The sequence below is a fragment of the Montipora foliosa genome, chromosome 11, assembly GCF_036669935.1.
Source record: "Montipora foliosa isolate CH-2021 chromosome 11, ASM3666993v2, whole genome shotgun sequence".
Classification (NCBI taxonomy): Eukaryota; Metazoa; Cnidaria; class Anthozoa; order Scleractinia; family Acroporidae; genus Montipora; species Montipora foliosa.
Genome location: NC_090879.1, coordinates 39,379,839 through 39,396,045, shown reverse-complemented (window position 1 = coordinate 39,396,045; position 16,207 = coordinate 39,379,839). Strand labels below are relative to the sequence as shown.

General features: G+C 40.1%; 2 protein-coding genes and 1 non-coding gene across 4 annotated transcripts in view; 1 reads left to right on the top strand and 2 right to left on the bottom strand.

Annotated features, from left to right (window-relative positions):
- LOC137974665 (uncharacterized) overlaps positions 1-8,146 on the top strand; it is a 27,565-nt gene extending 19,419 nt beyond the window's left edge. Inside the window, exons 12-16 of the mRNA XM_068821586.1 lie at positions 767-1,879; positions 3,234-3,490; positions 4,515-4,661; positions 5,416-5,904; positions 7,309-8,146. Coding sequence (XP_068677687.1) covers positions 767-1,879; positions 3,234-3,490; positions 4,515-4,661; positions 5,416-5,904; positions 7,309-7,396 — 2,094 coding nt within the window. The 3' untranslated portion in view covers positions 7,397-8,146. The remainder of the gene's footprint in view (positions 1-766; positions 1,880-3,233; positions 3,491-4,514; positions 4,662-5,415; positions 5,905-7,308) is intronic.
- Positions 6,106-6,178, bottom strand: Trnaa-ggc (transfer RNA alanine (anticodon GGC)). Its single transcript has one exon. It is a non-coding gene; the product is annotated as a tRNA-Ala (tRNA).
- Positions 7,871-16,207, bottom strand: part of LOC137974666 (uncharacterized) — a 44,560-nt gene continuing 36,223 nt past the window's right edge. Inside the window, exons 15-17 of one of the 2 annotated variants that reach the window (XM_068821587.1) lie at positions 13,206-13,298; positions 11,136-11,220; positions 7,871-8,964 (exon numbers count right to left, since the gene is read on the bottom strand). In XM_068821587.1, coding sequence (XP_068677688.1) covers positions 8,839-8,964; positions 11,136-11,220; positions 13,206-13,298 — 304 coding nt within the window. In that variant the 3' untranslated portion in view covers positions 7,871-8,838. The remainder of the gene's footprint in view (positions 8,965-11,135; positions 11,221-13,205; positions 13,299-16,207) is intronic. The other variant, XM_068821588.1, reaches the window with a different exon arrangement.

Sequence of the window (16,207 nt, the reverse complement as noted above, 5' to 3'; positions counted from 1 at the left end):
TAAGTTTTACTTTCTGCAGTGCTTCACGCAACGTTGCAATTAATTTTTTAAGCGTTGTCCAACATCTGTCCTGCAACTTGTGTCTGAAAAAAAAAATCATGTGATTATCGGAGAGAAGACAAGTTGCATGAAACGTTGCCTAGAGTAACACCCATCAAGCAACTTGTTTCGCAAAGGAAAATTGCACAGTGTCGCCAGCGTTTTTAGTCGTTGTAGAAACGTTTGCTCAAGGTTAACAAAAGCTCAAAACTGAAAAGTGGAATAAAAAGACGAAACGTCTAGTTCAAGGGGAGAACAAGTTTTGATTAATTTAGCAGTAGTCAGTTCACTTTGAACGCAAATGAATTTTGAAGTGGCCTAGTCATTACCAGCGGTTCTTGAAACACTAAATATTGTCAGATCAGGTATTAAGGTGGGTGAGATTTTGACTCAACACCCATCTGTTATATGCAACATCACATTTACAGTCGCAAAGAAAACAATGCACTGATTTTTATGTGAAACAGTTACATAGCAAAAATTAAGGAGTTTTATATTGTTGCGAAGTCTGTTGCCTTTTCATTCTACAATTTTAACCGTTTTCCTTTATCACATTCAATTTGTTGTGCTGTTGTTGCTTGTGATGGTTGAAGCCGTTAAATATCAACTTGAAATCACGTGCCGTCTTTGTACCTTAAAAGTGCTTGTTTCTGAACCCTCAGTTATAATCAACTCAAATAATACCGCATTAAAACAGCTTACTTATCCTTAATTGATTTTTAATCAGGATTGCGGTGAATTTGAAAGTGGGAGCTCAATTTGTATCTCGGGATTCTTTGGCGGCGCCACCTCTGAAAGGCCGTTCGAGTTTAGCTGCCAGGCCTCCTGGCCTGACTCGAAGACATGGCATCCATTCCTCTGCATAACCATTGACAACAGCCCCTTAACTGGTTACTTTTTCAACTTCACCAGTCCTTCTCTAGCCTTGGATTCTGCCACGTTCAATACACTGGCTGGCACCAAGAAAAGAGAACCCTTTAGCTTTGAAGAAAGGGAACAAAGTCAAACGACATTTTCAGGTGGTTTGTACACGGCGGGATCAACGATCAAAACGGCTGCTACTGCTGCAGATGCAAACTATGCTAGAGCAACATTGGGCGTGCTAAGCTTGCCACAGACTGTGTTTAACCGCTTGTGCTCTCAAACCGCACCAGTAAAGTTTCTTGAAGAGTTTTCGTCTCGCTGCGTTCTAGAGCTGGATGAGACTCTATGTAATTCACAGTCGCCATGGAGTGCTTTGAATTATTTAATGCCTTTAGGACTCAACCGGTCTGCTTGTTCACTACCTCCAGCAGTACTAGCCCTGGGAAAACTGAGTGATAATGAAGGGGCACCCCCTGAACTTGCTAGCAGTGAAGTACTGTACTACTGCGTGGATATTTCGCCTTATGTTACCATGACAACTGGCTCGATGACGAGTAACTCGTCATCATTATTCGATGGACGCTCAATGGAAATTCCAATGCTTCAAAGATGTGCGTTTGATGACGGTGAAACTTTACCGCCTTCGCCGACTTTTGACAGAACTTCAAGGACGTGTTCGAACGTGGTTGTCAAAGTTGATTATGAATTCAAATGGCGTGAAAGACAAGTTGACGCAGTTACAGCAAAAATTACGCTTGGGAACGTTCAACTTCCCTCACTCCAACCAAAGTCAGGTCTTGCAACATCTGATAGCTTTGCAAACACCCTTGGACAAATCTTTTCTGTCAAGTTTCTTCATTCGCCACGACTCAACGCTTCTACAATCAGCCAGGTTCCATTTCAGCGCTCAGGGAACCCAGGATACGTGCGTGGTCGTCCTGTTGTGAGTCGCAACCTGGATAACAGTTCACGACAAGTAAGTACTACCTTAAATTGTATTATTAAACTGTACTGTTGCCCATACTATGGTCCTTAGATCATTACTGTCTTAAAGGGAAACAACACTAGAAAAATAAGAAGTTAATGCAGCGAAGAAAACTTCGCTTTAAAATACAACTTTGCGTTATCTAAAGTGTTCAGTTCGCGATTATTCTGTCTGTTCAGATTCAACAATTTTATTTTCCAAGTATCCTATACTGAACTGGATTGACATGAACGGCTTTGAAATATAATAAGAGAATGAAAGATTTCACGCTGCCTGAGGTATAAGTACGTTGTTGACCCAGCTTTTACGCTAGGTCGAGACGTTAATGTATTTATTCGTTTGGCTTAATTTTATTTTTTTATATTCCTCTTTCTAACGGCTTATGGAGACTCCAAACGTCGACTTTATAATCAAACGTCCTTAAAAAATGTCAAGGAAAAGGCTTCTAGTAGAACTTCAGTTTGCCGTAAACGACAGGAGCTTTTCCAAATGACAACAAACCCTTTATTCAAGTTGAACGCAAAGATACTCTATAAAGGCAGTTGCTTCTCCCCTTAACCTGACGACTAACACTCATAATAAAACAGAACGGAACTCTTGAAAGACATATCGGCAATACGTCTTGAAAGACATATCTTGTTAAATTAAACACGGCTCCACCACGCAGTACACAACGAGAAAAACCATTAGATTTAATTTGTCGGTTTCGGCCGCGACCACCGGGAAATATAACGATACGTCGTACTACAACCTACAACAATTAGAGATGAGGGACACTTTACACTATACTGTCAGACGGAGGCAAGAAAAAAAAAACCCGGTGGAGAAGAAAAAAACTCGGCAGGAAACCTGGGTAGGAACCATGGCTCAATCTCCAAACAGCCCATCCTACGAGGCTACACGATACGAACGTAACTACGTACATTGGACTAGGAAAAAAGTCGCGTGAAAGATAACGAATGATATATTTCAAAATAAGTGACCAACAAAAATTATAAAATAACGTTAGCTGAACGAAGTGACGATCTAGAATGACTAGCTGACATGATATAAGGCCCTTATATAGCCCTCTCTGAAACCATGCATAATGCACTTGAACTGGACTGTTCACAGTCCCCACTGCTCTAGTGCCGCGGAAATATTTCATTTTTGCCTCATACGCATTCCCTTGAACGCAAGAAAGTTCATTTTCGTTGAATTAAGTTCTTTGCCTCTATTTGATAGAGTAAGGGCCTACCTTGAAATTATAGGATAGGTTCGTTTTAAAGCGAATGGTAGAAAATGTTAGCCTTTACAGGTTTTTAAAATTGAGTTCTTGACGCATTTTTTTCCATTTTGTTTCCAGGTCACATCTGGAAAAATCCAACTGTGGTCCCCAGGTCCCAACAGTTTGTGCGCCGATTCAGCTCTCACTCCAGTCCTTTATGGCGAGGACGCTTTTTCTGGGTGTCTACTGCGATTGTCTTTAGATGACATGCGTAACTGCACGTCATTGAGGGAATTAGTATTGACCAATCAGAATCGTCTAATTCAGGCAACGGATATTGGTCGCAGGGGTAACGCTAAGCTTAATAGCTCAAATGATTGGCTTCCGGTCATAAGGTAAGTTAAAAGCATCCTGGGTCCGGTTGCTCGAACCCTTGTTAGCGCTAACCGTTGCTTAAAATTTATCAAAACCTTTAGGTTTCCATGGTATTTGACGTTGGTTAGAGTTAACCATGTTTCGAGCAACCCGGACCTGTTTGATATTGCGCGTGGTCCAGTCAAGCTCGTTTCACATGCAGCTTTTATGTAATGTAATGTAATGTAATGTAATGTAAGTCGTTTTTCGTGGTCACTGTTAATGAGCATCGGTTGTTTTTGTAATGAAAGACCTACGAGGCAGAAAGTTGAATAAGAAAGTTTGTTATCAAAAGTAATTTTTATGAGACATACAGCCATCGATTGATGTTTCATAAGCTATTAAAAATGTTAATTAGACAATTTAAGTTGACAAATATATTTGCTTATGTATGCAACGCGGCAAATGATTCTTCAAAGCTTGTTTACCTGTTAGCCAGACATTACTTTCGACAAGGGAGACTCTTAGACCGCTTGTCAAAGCTTGAATAACCTTGCTGTTTATCTCCGGTTCATACCAGCCAGCAAAGATTTCATAACGATTACTTTTAGGAGGTCAGCCATCAGCGTTTTAATAAGAATAGAGTTCAATTTATCGGCGAAGGCTTCGTTACAGATATCAACATGGCTGCAGTCTCTTTTTTTGGGGGCACGGATATGTGGGCCGAATGTTATTCTATCACTTGGAGTAAACGGTCTTTTTGCAAGTTTTAAATGCTATGCATTTATCATTATTGTAAAATATGTGTTAATTAAACCCCGATAAATAAATAAATGAATAGGAATGTTCTTTATAGTCTTTTTTCAAGCAATTCTATACTATGGGATAGTTTGGTAATGAAAATTTAGTTATGTTCCATATTAAAACCAAGGGTTTCTTTTTCATTCTTTGCCGGTTAAAGTTCTTCGCTTGTAGCTTTACTGGAAGTTACTAATGGTTTATACTCGTATCTAAAGTACTTGATAAATGGAAGTTTTCAAGATTTGCGCATTTTTTCGATTCCAGAGAACCCATTGTTAACAATGTGGAGACTTCCTCGGAAGAAGGAAATTGTCCCGGCATTCTCAGTGGACTTATAATTGAGATGCTCGTGACGGATGCGGGGAAATATGGAGGCGTACCTCAGATGGAAATAGTAGGAACTAGAATCAGGTGAAAAGTTCTGTTGATAAAGGAAAAAACTGCGTCGCTCAAATGCGGCAAAGGTTAAACCAAAGGCAAAGTTAATTTAACTTTCTACCACTTTTCATTCTACCGCTGGCGACAAGAATGCAATTACGGCCAGCATCGGTACGAACCATTGTCGCTAAATAGTGAGAAATTTGTGTCGGTTTGATCAGTAGATATAAGAATGCTATAATGAAAGTAATAAGTGACTTGAAGCTCAGCTCTTAGTAAGCAAGTGCCAATAGGTCATTTTGGAAATATCAAATATTCTGTTTGATAGTGAGGCAGTGAGGACGAGAACAATAGAAACACGTTGGAATGAATGTGAAAAATATTTGCATATCATCCACCTCTAAACCTCTCTTTCAAACTGAATTTTAATGTATCGAAAAAGGCCCACTGAAAGCTTTCTCGCTGGCAGTTGAAGTTCATTGAACATGTACATTGACTAAAAAAAATGGATATCATAATACAGTAGCATGATACAGTAGTTCCAAGAGTAAATAACTTATATTCTTTTTTTGTAAAGAACCCCCAAAACCCCCAAAACGTATTGCAATTTGAGATGGGGGAAATAGTGAATTGACAGGATTTACTCCGACTATACTTTGAACTCAAATCCATTTTTGGATTTTAGAAAAAAGAATGCTCAATTCATTTTAAGATTCAACAGTCCTGTTGATGTTTCTGCACCTCAAGAGAGTCTTTCGACTGCTTTTTTTTTGTATACTGATACCAGATTACAGTACAGTACATGGCACTTCAAGTGTGTCAGCGGTTTCGGCCTGAGCTGTTTCATCAACGATACTGACGCCGGAAGTTCACACGTACTACCCAGTCCTTCTCTTACTTCATCAGCTGTGGAACCGTCGGTCAGTGAAAACCCCGTGAATCATTCAATTTCACCTGTCAATCTCACTGCAGGATTATCCGTTACTCCGTTTCCAAGCTTATTAATGACGCAGACAACAAGCTCATCCGCTGCACAAGTAGCAAGCCCACCTGTCATCTCGACAGCGAACTTCTCAATTACGCAAACAGCAAACTTATCTAACACATCAACAGCAAGCTCACCCGTGACACCAGAGGCAAGTGTATCTGCCGCGACAGGTTCGAAGGTTAACAATACGGGAACGAGGCAGTATGAACCTCGATTCCAGTATTTCATGGTAACGAGCTCTGTTGTTTTCATTAAAGTCCCTGCTGAGAAACCACAGCGAGTCAAAAGGTAAGCTGACTCACTGTACGCTTCAATGACAAACACGACAGCAACTGAATCTGTCAGAGTTGCTTGTTTGACCGCCTGATTGACAACAGTAAATAATGTTGTAAATTGCGGGTTGTCAACGAAATAGAGAAGTGATCGTCGCACTTATCTGGACAATTTAAGTAAATGTCTCTATAATTATAGACACCTGAAAAATTCAGGTGACTTCAATGGGATTCGAACCCACGACCTCTGCGATGCCAGTGCAATGCTCCTCCAACTAAGCTATGAAGCCGCTCAGTTGTGAGCAGGTCAATTTGTTGGGCTCATTTGCACCCGTGAAAGAACTCTATGAAATAATTGTATATACAGTCGAACCTTCCGCAAGCGACCACCCAAAATGTCAAGCCTAGTTGGTCGCTTGCGAGAGCTTTGACCACAATGAGTCAAAATTTTGTCGCATTAGCATATGGTGACTGCAGAGACTTACCCATGCTCCAATGCCCGTCATCTAAACCCATGTAATAACTTATAATTAATGCATTTCTCGTGCTCTCATTGGTTCACTCAATCTCGGTTATCAGCTCATATACCTTAGTTTGACCTTATATGGCAATTGATTGCACTACATTTTTTTTCGCCAGAAAGCTAAATTTATCTCTAAATAAATCAAAAACAAAACCCCCTGTTTGTGGAAAGTTTGGACCGATTCCGACGTTTAGAAGTACGTGAAAAGGCAAGAAATGTTTTTTGTGATGAGCCTGTCTGACCACAAGGTCCCATCTTCATCACGTTTTTTCGATTTCGCTCGGATTTCCAAACTTTTGGAGTTTAAGGAATTTAATAAAACAATTATTTCATTCGCACTTGTTGGATATGAGACTGGTTATAGCCAACGCGCGCTCATGGAATGATTGTTAAATACTTGAAGTGCGAGTTGTAGAATGGAGAAGAGCGAGGATCGCTCACGCGTAGATCTCAACAGATTTTCTAACTCTACAACTCAGCCTTTGATACTTAATTCAATTCCGAGCACAAGTTTTTGAGGGTATTATAATTAATTTGGATTTCTGTGGGAATAAAAGTCTTAACCCTCCAATCAGACTTTAGTAATTTGTATATAAATCCTTGTATTTTCAAACCACTAACAATTCTTCGCCTTGTGAGCAAATCAGAATATTTAAATCTTTGTTAATTTATCTAAATCAATCCTGGCCGAGCTAAAGTGTAAGAATAAGACTTCTGTTTGTAATGCTTGAATATTCAAACGTAACTGGAGGACAGACAAATTTCCTGTAAATTACAAAATCCATAATTATCAACCTCCGCAATCCATGTATTTCCAGCAGCATGTTGTCAACCATGTAACTACTGTTGCAAGAAGCCCATTGAATTGGCATTTTTTCTTTGTTCTTAACTTCACAGGACGGTAGATCAAAGTGGAATATGTTACAGAGATGTGTGCAAGGAAGAGTTGTTCTTTCCTTTGACCACGGCTTACCAAGGCGAATAGCGCGAGAAAACTTTGGCATTGTCACTACTTTTAATATTCTTGGCGCTGGTTACCTATGCCGTGACAAGACCATGGGGATGACGGGCAAAATTGTCAGCGGTGGTACCACTGTCGCACAATAATGCCTCAGCCACAGCCTCAGCCCCGTCTTGCCGTTCAAAATTTTAACTCCAACATTGGATGAGAGTGTTTTAGGCGGTACGGCAAAAAAGCAGCGGCGCGACGTGAACATCTTTACCGTCGCTATTTTGTACTGCGAAGGAGTGGTCTTGATATGTAACTCAGCTATTTGGCACGATTTTGGATTTTGTGAGAAGGCACTCCGTGTACGGGCAGAAACTCGGTTCGCCAGTTCCGTGTGAATTAAATTTAACTCAAAGAAAATTCATCTTGTACCGTGCATAAACGGAACCTAAGATCAAATTGCTGTTGTACTATACAGGTTCCACTTCATAAAAACACACCCATGCTCGGTCAGAGATAGCAAAACAACAAATTTTATTAAAGGATTGTGGTCTCATGCACAGAACATTAAAGCATACATTTTACTTTACAGAATATAAGAAAAACACAACCTGCATTTTTTAGTTGTTCTTTGTTTTTTGTGTCGCTGAACGAATTGTTTTTGTTTCATCAAGTTGGTATCACAGACGTTTTACAAGACATTGTTGTAAATTCTCTTATAGACCCAGTTTCACAAGTTTGAACTGAGGTTTAAAACATGTGAATAAAAGATAGAAGTTTTGCAAATATCTGGAGTTTAAACTTGTTCACGAACACAACACGAATTTCAGTGGGGGACCTTACGAAACCAGGGCATCGAAGAAGTTGTTTCGCATGTAAACTGTATGCCAAGTGTCCTGGATTAGCCCATTTCCGAGTTGCTGCATGCCTCAATTTCAAAGCGAGTCCTGGTGCACAACCATTCAAATGGTAACGAGTTGCGTATTCTTATACAAATCCAAACTCATTTCCCTTTTAACAGTTGAACACCGAGACTCACTTCGAAACCGAGACAAACAGCAACTCGGAAATGGCCCATTAACTTGTCATACGCGGTGTTGACAGTAAGCGAGAGAAGTGAAAAATTATTGTCGGGCGTTAGCCGCGTACCCTCGCTAAATTTGGTAATTTCATGTCGTAGTCAGGAAAAGAATGGCAAGTTCTCGAAATTCTCATCCAAATCGCCAGCTTTGTTGCTTAAGGTCCCTAAAAAATCTTAAAAGCCACATTTTAGGCTAGACATTGTTAGCTCTATAATTTTAAGCATTATTTCAACACTAACATCATTTACGTGGTAAAAATTCTATTAAATAAATGTATCTAGAAATCTGAAACTCAACAAATTTATGACATGCATACGAGGGAAGGATGTCTTACTCCTACCACAAGCATTTCCGAGTACAAAGAGACTAACGTAAGACTAGCATATGCTTTAGGAGTTACGTGGTATCTAGTCGAATCATGCGCAGTCTGTTCTGATGTGCCAAGATGCAGGCAGCTTCATTGGACCCGCCACAATACTGTGACGACGAAAACACAGTGAGAAGTTTGCCTTTCTGTTGAACCTGCCGTTGAAGATAGAGAAAAGAAAAAGAACTCGTTAATGAATGCCTGCACATCACCTACATCTATATTAGCTCATGGGCTGACGGCTCGGTCCTTGGACTGCACACTTTATTTTGTTCTTTCGAGCTCTACCTTCGTCATTTTGCACGGCGAGTTTTCTCTGGTCGGCATGGGGGTTTAAGGTGGCTCCCTAGAGTATTTGCGAATACCCTCAATACAGGGCAGGAAACCTAGTTAATTTACCAGATTTACCAGTATGGGTACCGATAAAATAAGACTTCTTTTAGGGGTGTCAATTTTTTGGATTATGGCCGTTACCATGGCAACATCATATCCAATGGCAGGCAGATGTATTCTTATTTTTGGTCTAAATTCCATAACATTTATACCTTCCTTCGGTTAAATTTCTTTAGTCTTTGCCACACATGTCAATGGAAATGATATTAAGTGAAGCTATGATCCTCGCAGTTATGAACGCAATTTTTGCAATAGCCCTTTTCACGGTTAGTTTTTCTCATTTGCATTACAATGTAATCTAAAGTGGGTGCGAGGCAATTTCGGGTTAAAACTACAAAATAGCCCGAAATTGCCTCTCATACATGCTAAATACATTGTAATGCAAATGAGAAAACCTAACCGTGAAAAGGGCTATTGCGTAAAGAAGCCTGAAAAATTCAGGACTTCAACGGGGTTTGAACCCGTGACCTCGCGATACCGGTGCGACGCTCTAACCAATTGAGCTATGAAGCCACTGACGTTTGCAGCTGGTCATTTGTGGGTTCCAATGTTCCCGTGAGGAATGAATCAACGATTAAATGATATATGAAATGAATTATATATGAACTGCGGATATGAAATCAAGTGAATCTATGATCCTCGCAGTTATGAACACAATTTTTTGCAATTGCGCAAAGAAGCCTGAAAAATTCAGGACTTCAACGGGCTTTGAACTCGTGACCTCACGATACCGGTGCGACGCTCTAACCATTTGACATTTTGAAGTGGTAAAAAGTCAAGGTCGTTCCGACAGTTTTGCCAATATTCTGTAAATTGTCATTTTTCTTAGTATATTAGATTAGCTCTGACAGATTTTAACAAATATAGGGTGTTTGATGGGAACTGTATGTGGTTAGAACTGAGCCAATTTTCAAAAAAAATGTTACCGAAGGAGACGCGAGAAAATTAGCAGTTACAGTCAAAACAGCTCAAGCGTTCCTCTGACGAGCGGGTTAACGAGTTCATTATTGCAAATTTGATTTCAGTAATCATTTCAATAATCTGTTCGTCTGTTTTAGTCTCGCACGTTTTGTGGTATTGATTACGTAATTGCAGAGTGTCGAACAGAATCATGGGATCTAACAGAAAGACACAGGTCAGTGAATATTTGGCTGTGCTACAGACAAATAGACTATTAACACCAGAAGTGTTGCTAGCCCTAATCACTCTACAAAAATGTTGTTTCAGGTCTAGGGGAAAATGTCGTCTTAGCTGTTGATCAGTAGAGCAGGGACTTCTAGTCTTGACCTGTAAAATGTGAGCTGTGTTTTAGACATGCCTATAAAAAAGCACATGGCGTGCAACGAGTCGAATCTCTGTGTGTTTAATCTGTCACATTTCCCATTCATGGAACATTGCAGGATTTACGTGTCAATGAGCCCAAAATGGACACCCGACTGCCTCTCCAACGCTCTCTTTTCAATTTCTGCCTCGTATGACATTTTTCACAAACCGATCCAATATAGTATTTACATTTTCTCAGAACCTGTCACAGAATAACCTCAACTCGTTTAGATAGGAAATAAAATCTTCACATGTTTTGGACTCGAGCGTTTCAACACAAAATGGAGGCAAATTCAGGGACCGCGGAGTACGTTTGAAACTGAGGGGCTAGGTTTTGGTTAAGATCACGGAAGTGGGAGGGGAGGGGGAGAGGTTTAGGAGAAAACAACAACGTAGGAGAAAAGTGGGGGGCTATAGCCCCACCCCAGCCTGTCCTCGACCCCTGAAATTCCGTTAGAAAGGTCGGTTTGGGCTCACACTGCAACAAGGCGATAATCGGACATTTAAGTGAATAAGGACGAATCAACATCTTTTCGTTTCCTTTGGTTCCTTTACTTTCCTGTGTGTTTTCTGGCGTATTCCACTTCTTTCTTAACTCATCATAACTAACCTGAAAGCCAGCTTGCTGCACTTCATGTGCCCTAATCACGTGGGTAAGACTGTTCCTTTTCAAGAAAGCATCCAGGGCATCCGCGCTGCAATTAGGTAGGGTAAACTGGTTACTAAACGTATTTTGATCCCAACAGGAGAAGCCGCTCGTTCAACGGAATACATATGTAGAAATAGGCAGTGCAAAAGAGGGCAATGCGTATATCTTTTCATGTTTTTCTTACGAAGAAGCGCTTGTTAAGGCAAGTCTTGTCGCTCTGTCAGTAAGAAGACAAGCCCTGACGGACAAACTTTTCAAGAACATTTTAGGAAAGAAAGACAGTAAGCTCAGGAGTTTACTTCTCACTCAAAAGATCAAATGTTACAACTTCAGGAAGTCACACAAGTTCAACCCGCTCTTCAAGACTGAGAGATTTCGTCAAAGTTTTATTATTTGTAACGCACTTAAGGCTTATAATCTCTGACCCCAATTTAACAGTATTGGATTAAGCTTAGTATATACCTTAAAGACCTTATTCCAAAATGACCGTCATTTAAATATTCTTTTGTTTTTATTCAAATTAGCCCTTGATGCCACGTTCTTGAGCTGCAAATTCAAAAGAATATTTTGCCTTGAACGAGGCATCAAGGTCTAATTTCAATAAAAACAAAAGAATATCTAAATGGCGGCCATTTTGGAATAAGGTATATGGGTCTTATTCCCGCGGCGGCCATATTGGCCATACACATTAGATTTCGCACCCTGAGCCTCGAGTTGAAATGTTTGGAAATGAGTTTCGGTGCGCGAAAACAAAACTCTTCAATCCCTCGGGAATCAACATGAAAACAACTTAAATTTTGAACCGAGAATATAAAAAGTTACCATTAGCGAAAACATTTTGGGAGATATTTGCTACGTTCAATTTTTCTATTGTACTTTTGGCTGCACATGTAAATTGCAAAATCGAAAGTGACATCGAATTCAGCGGGCGCGAGTGTCACCAAGTTACCTTGCATGTTTACTCGCGAAACAAAGGATACATCTGTGTCAAAATGATGGCAAGACAACGGGTTTCTTTGTTTGTTTTTTGTTAGATGAGAAATGTGCGAATTCAACACAAAGATCACAATCGCCCAACTCTTGAGGTTGACCATTGTTTTTGCAAAGTCAAAAATTTACTCTTCTAGACGAGGTTATTTATCACCAGGTAATTCCATCGTTTTGGAAATAGCAGCTGCTTTATCACTCATCAGCGTCACAAATTCTTACCGATTTTGGGGCTCAGTTTGTTGAAACGAGCACGCTTCCAACAGACCTGTTTATTTTCGTGATTTATGAACGCGCTGCGGGCCTATTGGCACCACGGACTTACACTCTTACAACCCGGTAACATGATGTGTAGTGCAGTGCACTACCACAAAAATGTAGGGTGGTGGGAATTTTTATGATCGGGAAGAGGTGGAGGGCGGGGTCAGCGCATTGGTAAGTGCACTTGCATTCATCATCATGTGGCCTCTACTGAGCTACGAGAAGTTTTTCCTCCGGGAGCTGTGGTTTGAAGAGGTCATTATGATGCATTCAGGAGTGTCACGAAGTTGCAAGTTAAAATTGTGTGACCTGGCCCCTTTGAGATAATGAGAATCAGAACACGATGATTCATACGAGAAAAGGAGACGCTGCCTTTCACTGATGAGGTCACAAGCAAACAACGGGTGAAATGGCCAGTCCTTTAAGCCTGCTTTTCACTAGCGACGCAAGCACAAGCGCAACCACAAGCATAAGTAGCTTATTCCAGTGAAACCTAACGTCGACATATGCATCAAAATCAACCACGACATCCGCCATTTTGTTCACATGCTGAGACGCGGGGAATCTCGAACGAATGCTTTAATTGGCCAGACATAGCAGATTTCACAGTGAAATGAGCGGACTTATGCTTACGTTAGTGCTTGCAGCGCTAGTGAAAACCAGGCTTTAGGAAATCGACGCACTGTGAAAGACAAGTATTAATTCCGCTCTTGAAACTGGCTTAAACAGCTTGACGCCATTTGACTTAGATGAACAGAAAAACTCAAGGCCTTTACTCAGTACCTGAATAGATGAGCAGTGCCTCGTCTCTTGTTGAAAACAAATCCCTCGTTCTTTTTCAGTTCATCGACCACTTCAGAATCAACATCCTCAGCTCTGAAAAACAGAGAAATAGTAAACTCTGGAAATGTACCAAGCCCTATAATACACATACCAGCCGCTTTAATACACAGAGGATGTGTGCACGGAGCTCTGCTTCGAGGACCTCTAAGCGAAACAGTCCTTCTAACTGTAAGGCTAAAAAAACTCTCGAAACGTCAGCATTTTAACTTCTCTACGCTTTATCTATCAACGCAGTCACGTGGCAATTGTTTTTGTTCTACGTTTTGTAGAGGACGATCCACTCTAAGTTACGATTAAATTTCGGAGCGTGTTACGGGGAGTTTGGTCGGAATTGACGCTAGATTTAGCTTGGTCATCTGAATGCGTTTTGGCTTTACCCTGTTTTTAAAGCGACTGATTATCACAAGCTGGAACAAAGGTGCCCTGTATTACATAAGTAGGCCATGGATTTGCAATAAACCTTGTGTATTCTTCTACTCAAAAGAAATAAGCACGTACGTCACAAATGATTCAAGATCAGCGAGTTTGTTGCTTTCGTGAAATAATAAAATGATCACAAAAGGGCATGTTACAATAATTTTGAGCGTGACCTAACGATTTTACCTGAACGTCCACCACATTCACACCAGTTTATTTCCTGGACAGTTGCTACACAAGTTTCATTATTTACCAGCTAAGGACAAAATTTTCAACGCTGGGACTATACAAACAAAATTTTCCTGCGTTTCACTTCCCGTTTCGCCTCTTGTAAGGATTAATTTGCTATTTAGGTCATAAGGAGACCATCCAGATGATGATTAGTCTTTCAACAATAACATGTTTTTGAAGTGACGTATTAATATTAACGCATAAGCCAAAAACTTATTATGAGTAGAACACCGCATTAAGATGTGTCACGGAATGTACAGTCGTTTATTTTGAATTTCGCTCGAATTCCTTTGTTTTTTCACAGGGAAATGAATCTTATAACCCCGTTATTATCTATCTGAAAAGGTGGGTGCGGCTTTGGTTTTTGTGGTAGTGTACTTAGAATAAGTGCACTACCATATTTTCATCGGGGCTGTCTGAGTAAGTGACTGAGTAAGTGATTGAGTTTAAGATCTGTAGGCCTGCAGCGCGTGCGTGAATTACGAAACTAATGTACGGTTTTCTTGAATTACAACATTTGATGTTTGTTTGCGGCCCACTTGTCGCCTTTTTCCTTTCTTAATTTTCTTAATGAAAAGAGAATGAAAACTGTTTGAGTGCGTTATTATCAAATTAACAGACATAATCGAATTTTTAAATGCCTTAAATCAAATTAGGATACGGAGATCGTTACGCAAGCTCACATTCCACAGACATTCTGCAGGTAAACAAGAAAAGAAATCACCAGTCGACCATAATATTTTTATTCTTAAAGACCGGGTCAACTTTTCTGCCTGCATTGAAAAACATTCAAGTAGTCTTTACACTAGATCGCGAGTAAACTTTGGAAAATCTCGAGTGAAGTAATTTTTTCTTCCTTAACGCATTACACACAAATATTGCAAATACTCCAAGTAAACTTAAACACAATAGTCTGCTGTGATTGACATGTTTGGACCTCCTGGCGCTGCCCAAGAAACCGTAAGTCGGTCGTAAGGATGGTTTTCAAGTCACTTATCTCTTACTTGCATCGTATCGTTTCAACTTTCCGACTTAAATGAGATGCAAAGTAAAATAACTTGAGATGTTACTTAGGCCTTCACACACGCATTTTTGGTTACGTAAAACTTAGCCGCTCTTAAGCCTTACTTAACAGCCAAGTGTAAAGACTACCTTAAAAGAAGAAAACTATTTTAATCTTTATCATTGTGATCGATCAGGAAAAAATGTAAATTTCATCAGCTTGTTTGTGTTGAAAGTCCCACGGGGCTGTGCTCAAAAATTTTGCCCAAGATGAGCTCTCCTGAATTAAACGAAACATTAAAAAATCGCAACTTAGTTTTAACGTATGTCGAAATCTTTTAGTCATCGAGTGTAAGTGTACGTTCGGCAACATTACTTTAATTTTGCTGATGGGTAAACATGTAGATTATATTGGCTACTCTGTGTCTGTTGATTTCACTGATAGCCACTGTCTTCTCTTGTAATTTATTCACGCAATTTTCGCTCCACTTGTCTTTTAAAAAAGTATATCTGTATTGGAAATAGGGAAGCGGAAGCCGCCTGTGTGTTAGGTGAGAGGGAAAACAAAGCTGAAAGGCCTTTTCAAATCCTAATGTCATTTAATAGCCGCACCGGAATCATGAAAATAAACAGGTCTGTTGGACGCGTGCTTCAATTTCAACAAATGAGCCCCAAAATCGGAAAGAATTTGTGACGCTGATGAATAATAAAGCAGTTTCTATTTCCAAAACGATGGAATTAAGCCTCATTTAAACTAGCAAGTTTTCCTTGACAATTCCACTTGTAAAGGAAAACTTGCCGACTGTACACACACGCACCTTTTCCTTGGTAGTGTAAATGGAAAATATGACAAGTTTCCCTTGACAAAGTGCACTTGTCAGGTAATTTACACTAGCAAACATCGTCCTTGACTAGCATGCTAGGTTTTGAACAAGACACTTGTCAAGGAAAAATTTGTCATATTTTTCCATTTTCCATTTGTCAAGGACAACTTGGAAGTGTAAATGAGGCTTTACCCAGTGATAATTAACAATAAGACCCGTAGCCCCCAAGGGCTACGGGTCAATAGCCCATGAGGCGAAGCCGAATGACCCTATTGGCCCGTGGCCTTAATTATTTTAGTATCACCCAACTAGTCGGGCAGAAAAGGCAATAACGAAGTTAGCAAATGCAAGTTGAAGAAATATTTATTTGGGAATACACCTAAATCCAAAATGGCCGCCATTTTAGTATTCTTTTGTTTCCATGCAAATTGGCCCAGTGAACTTTAGTCGTGGAAACTGTCAGACATT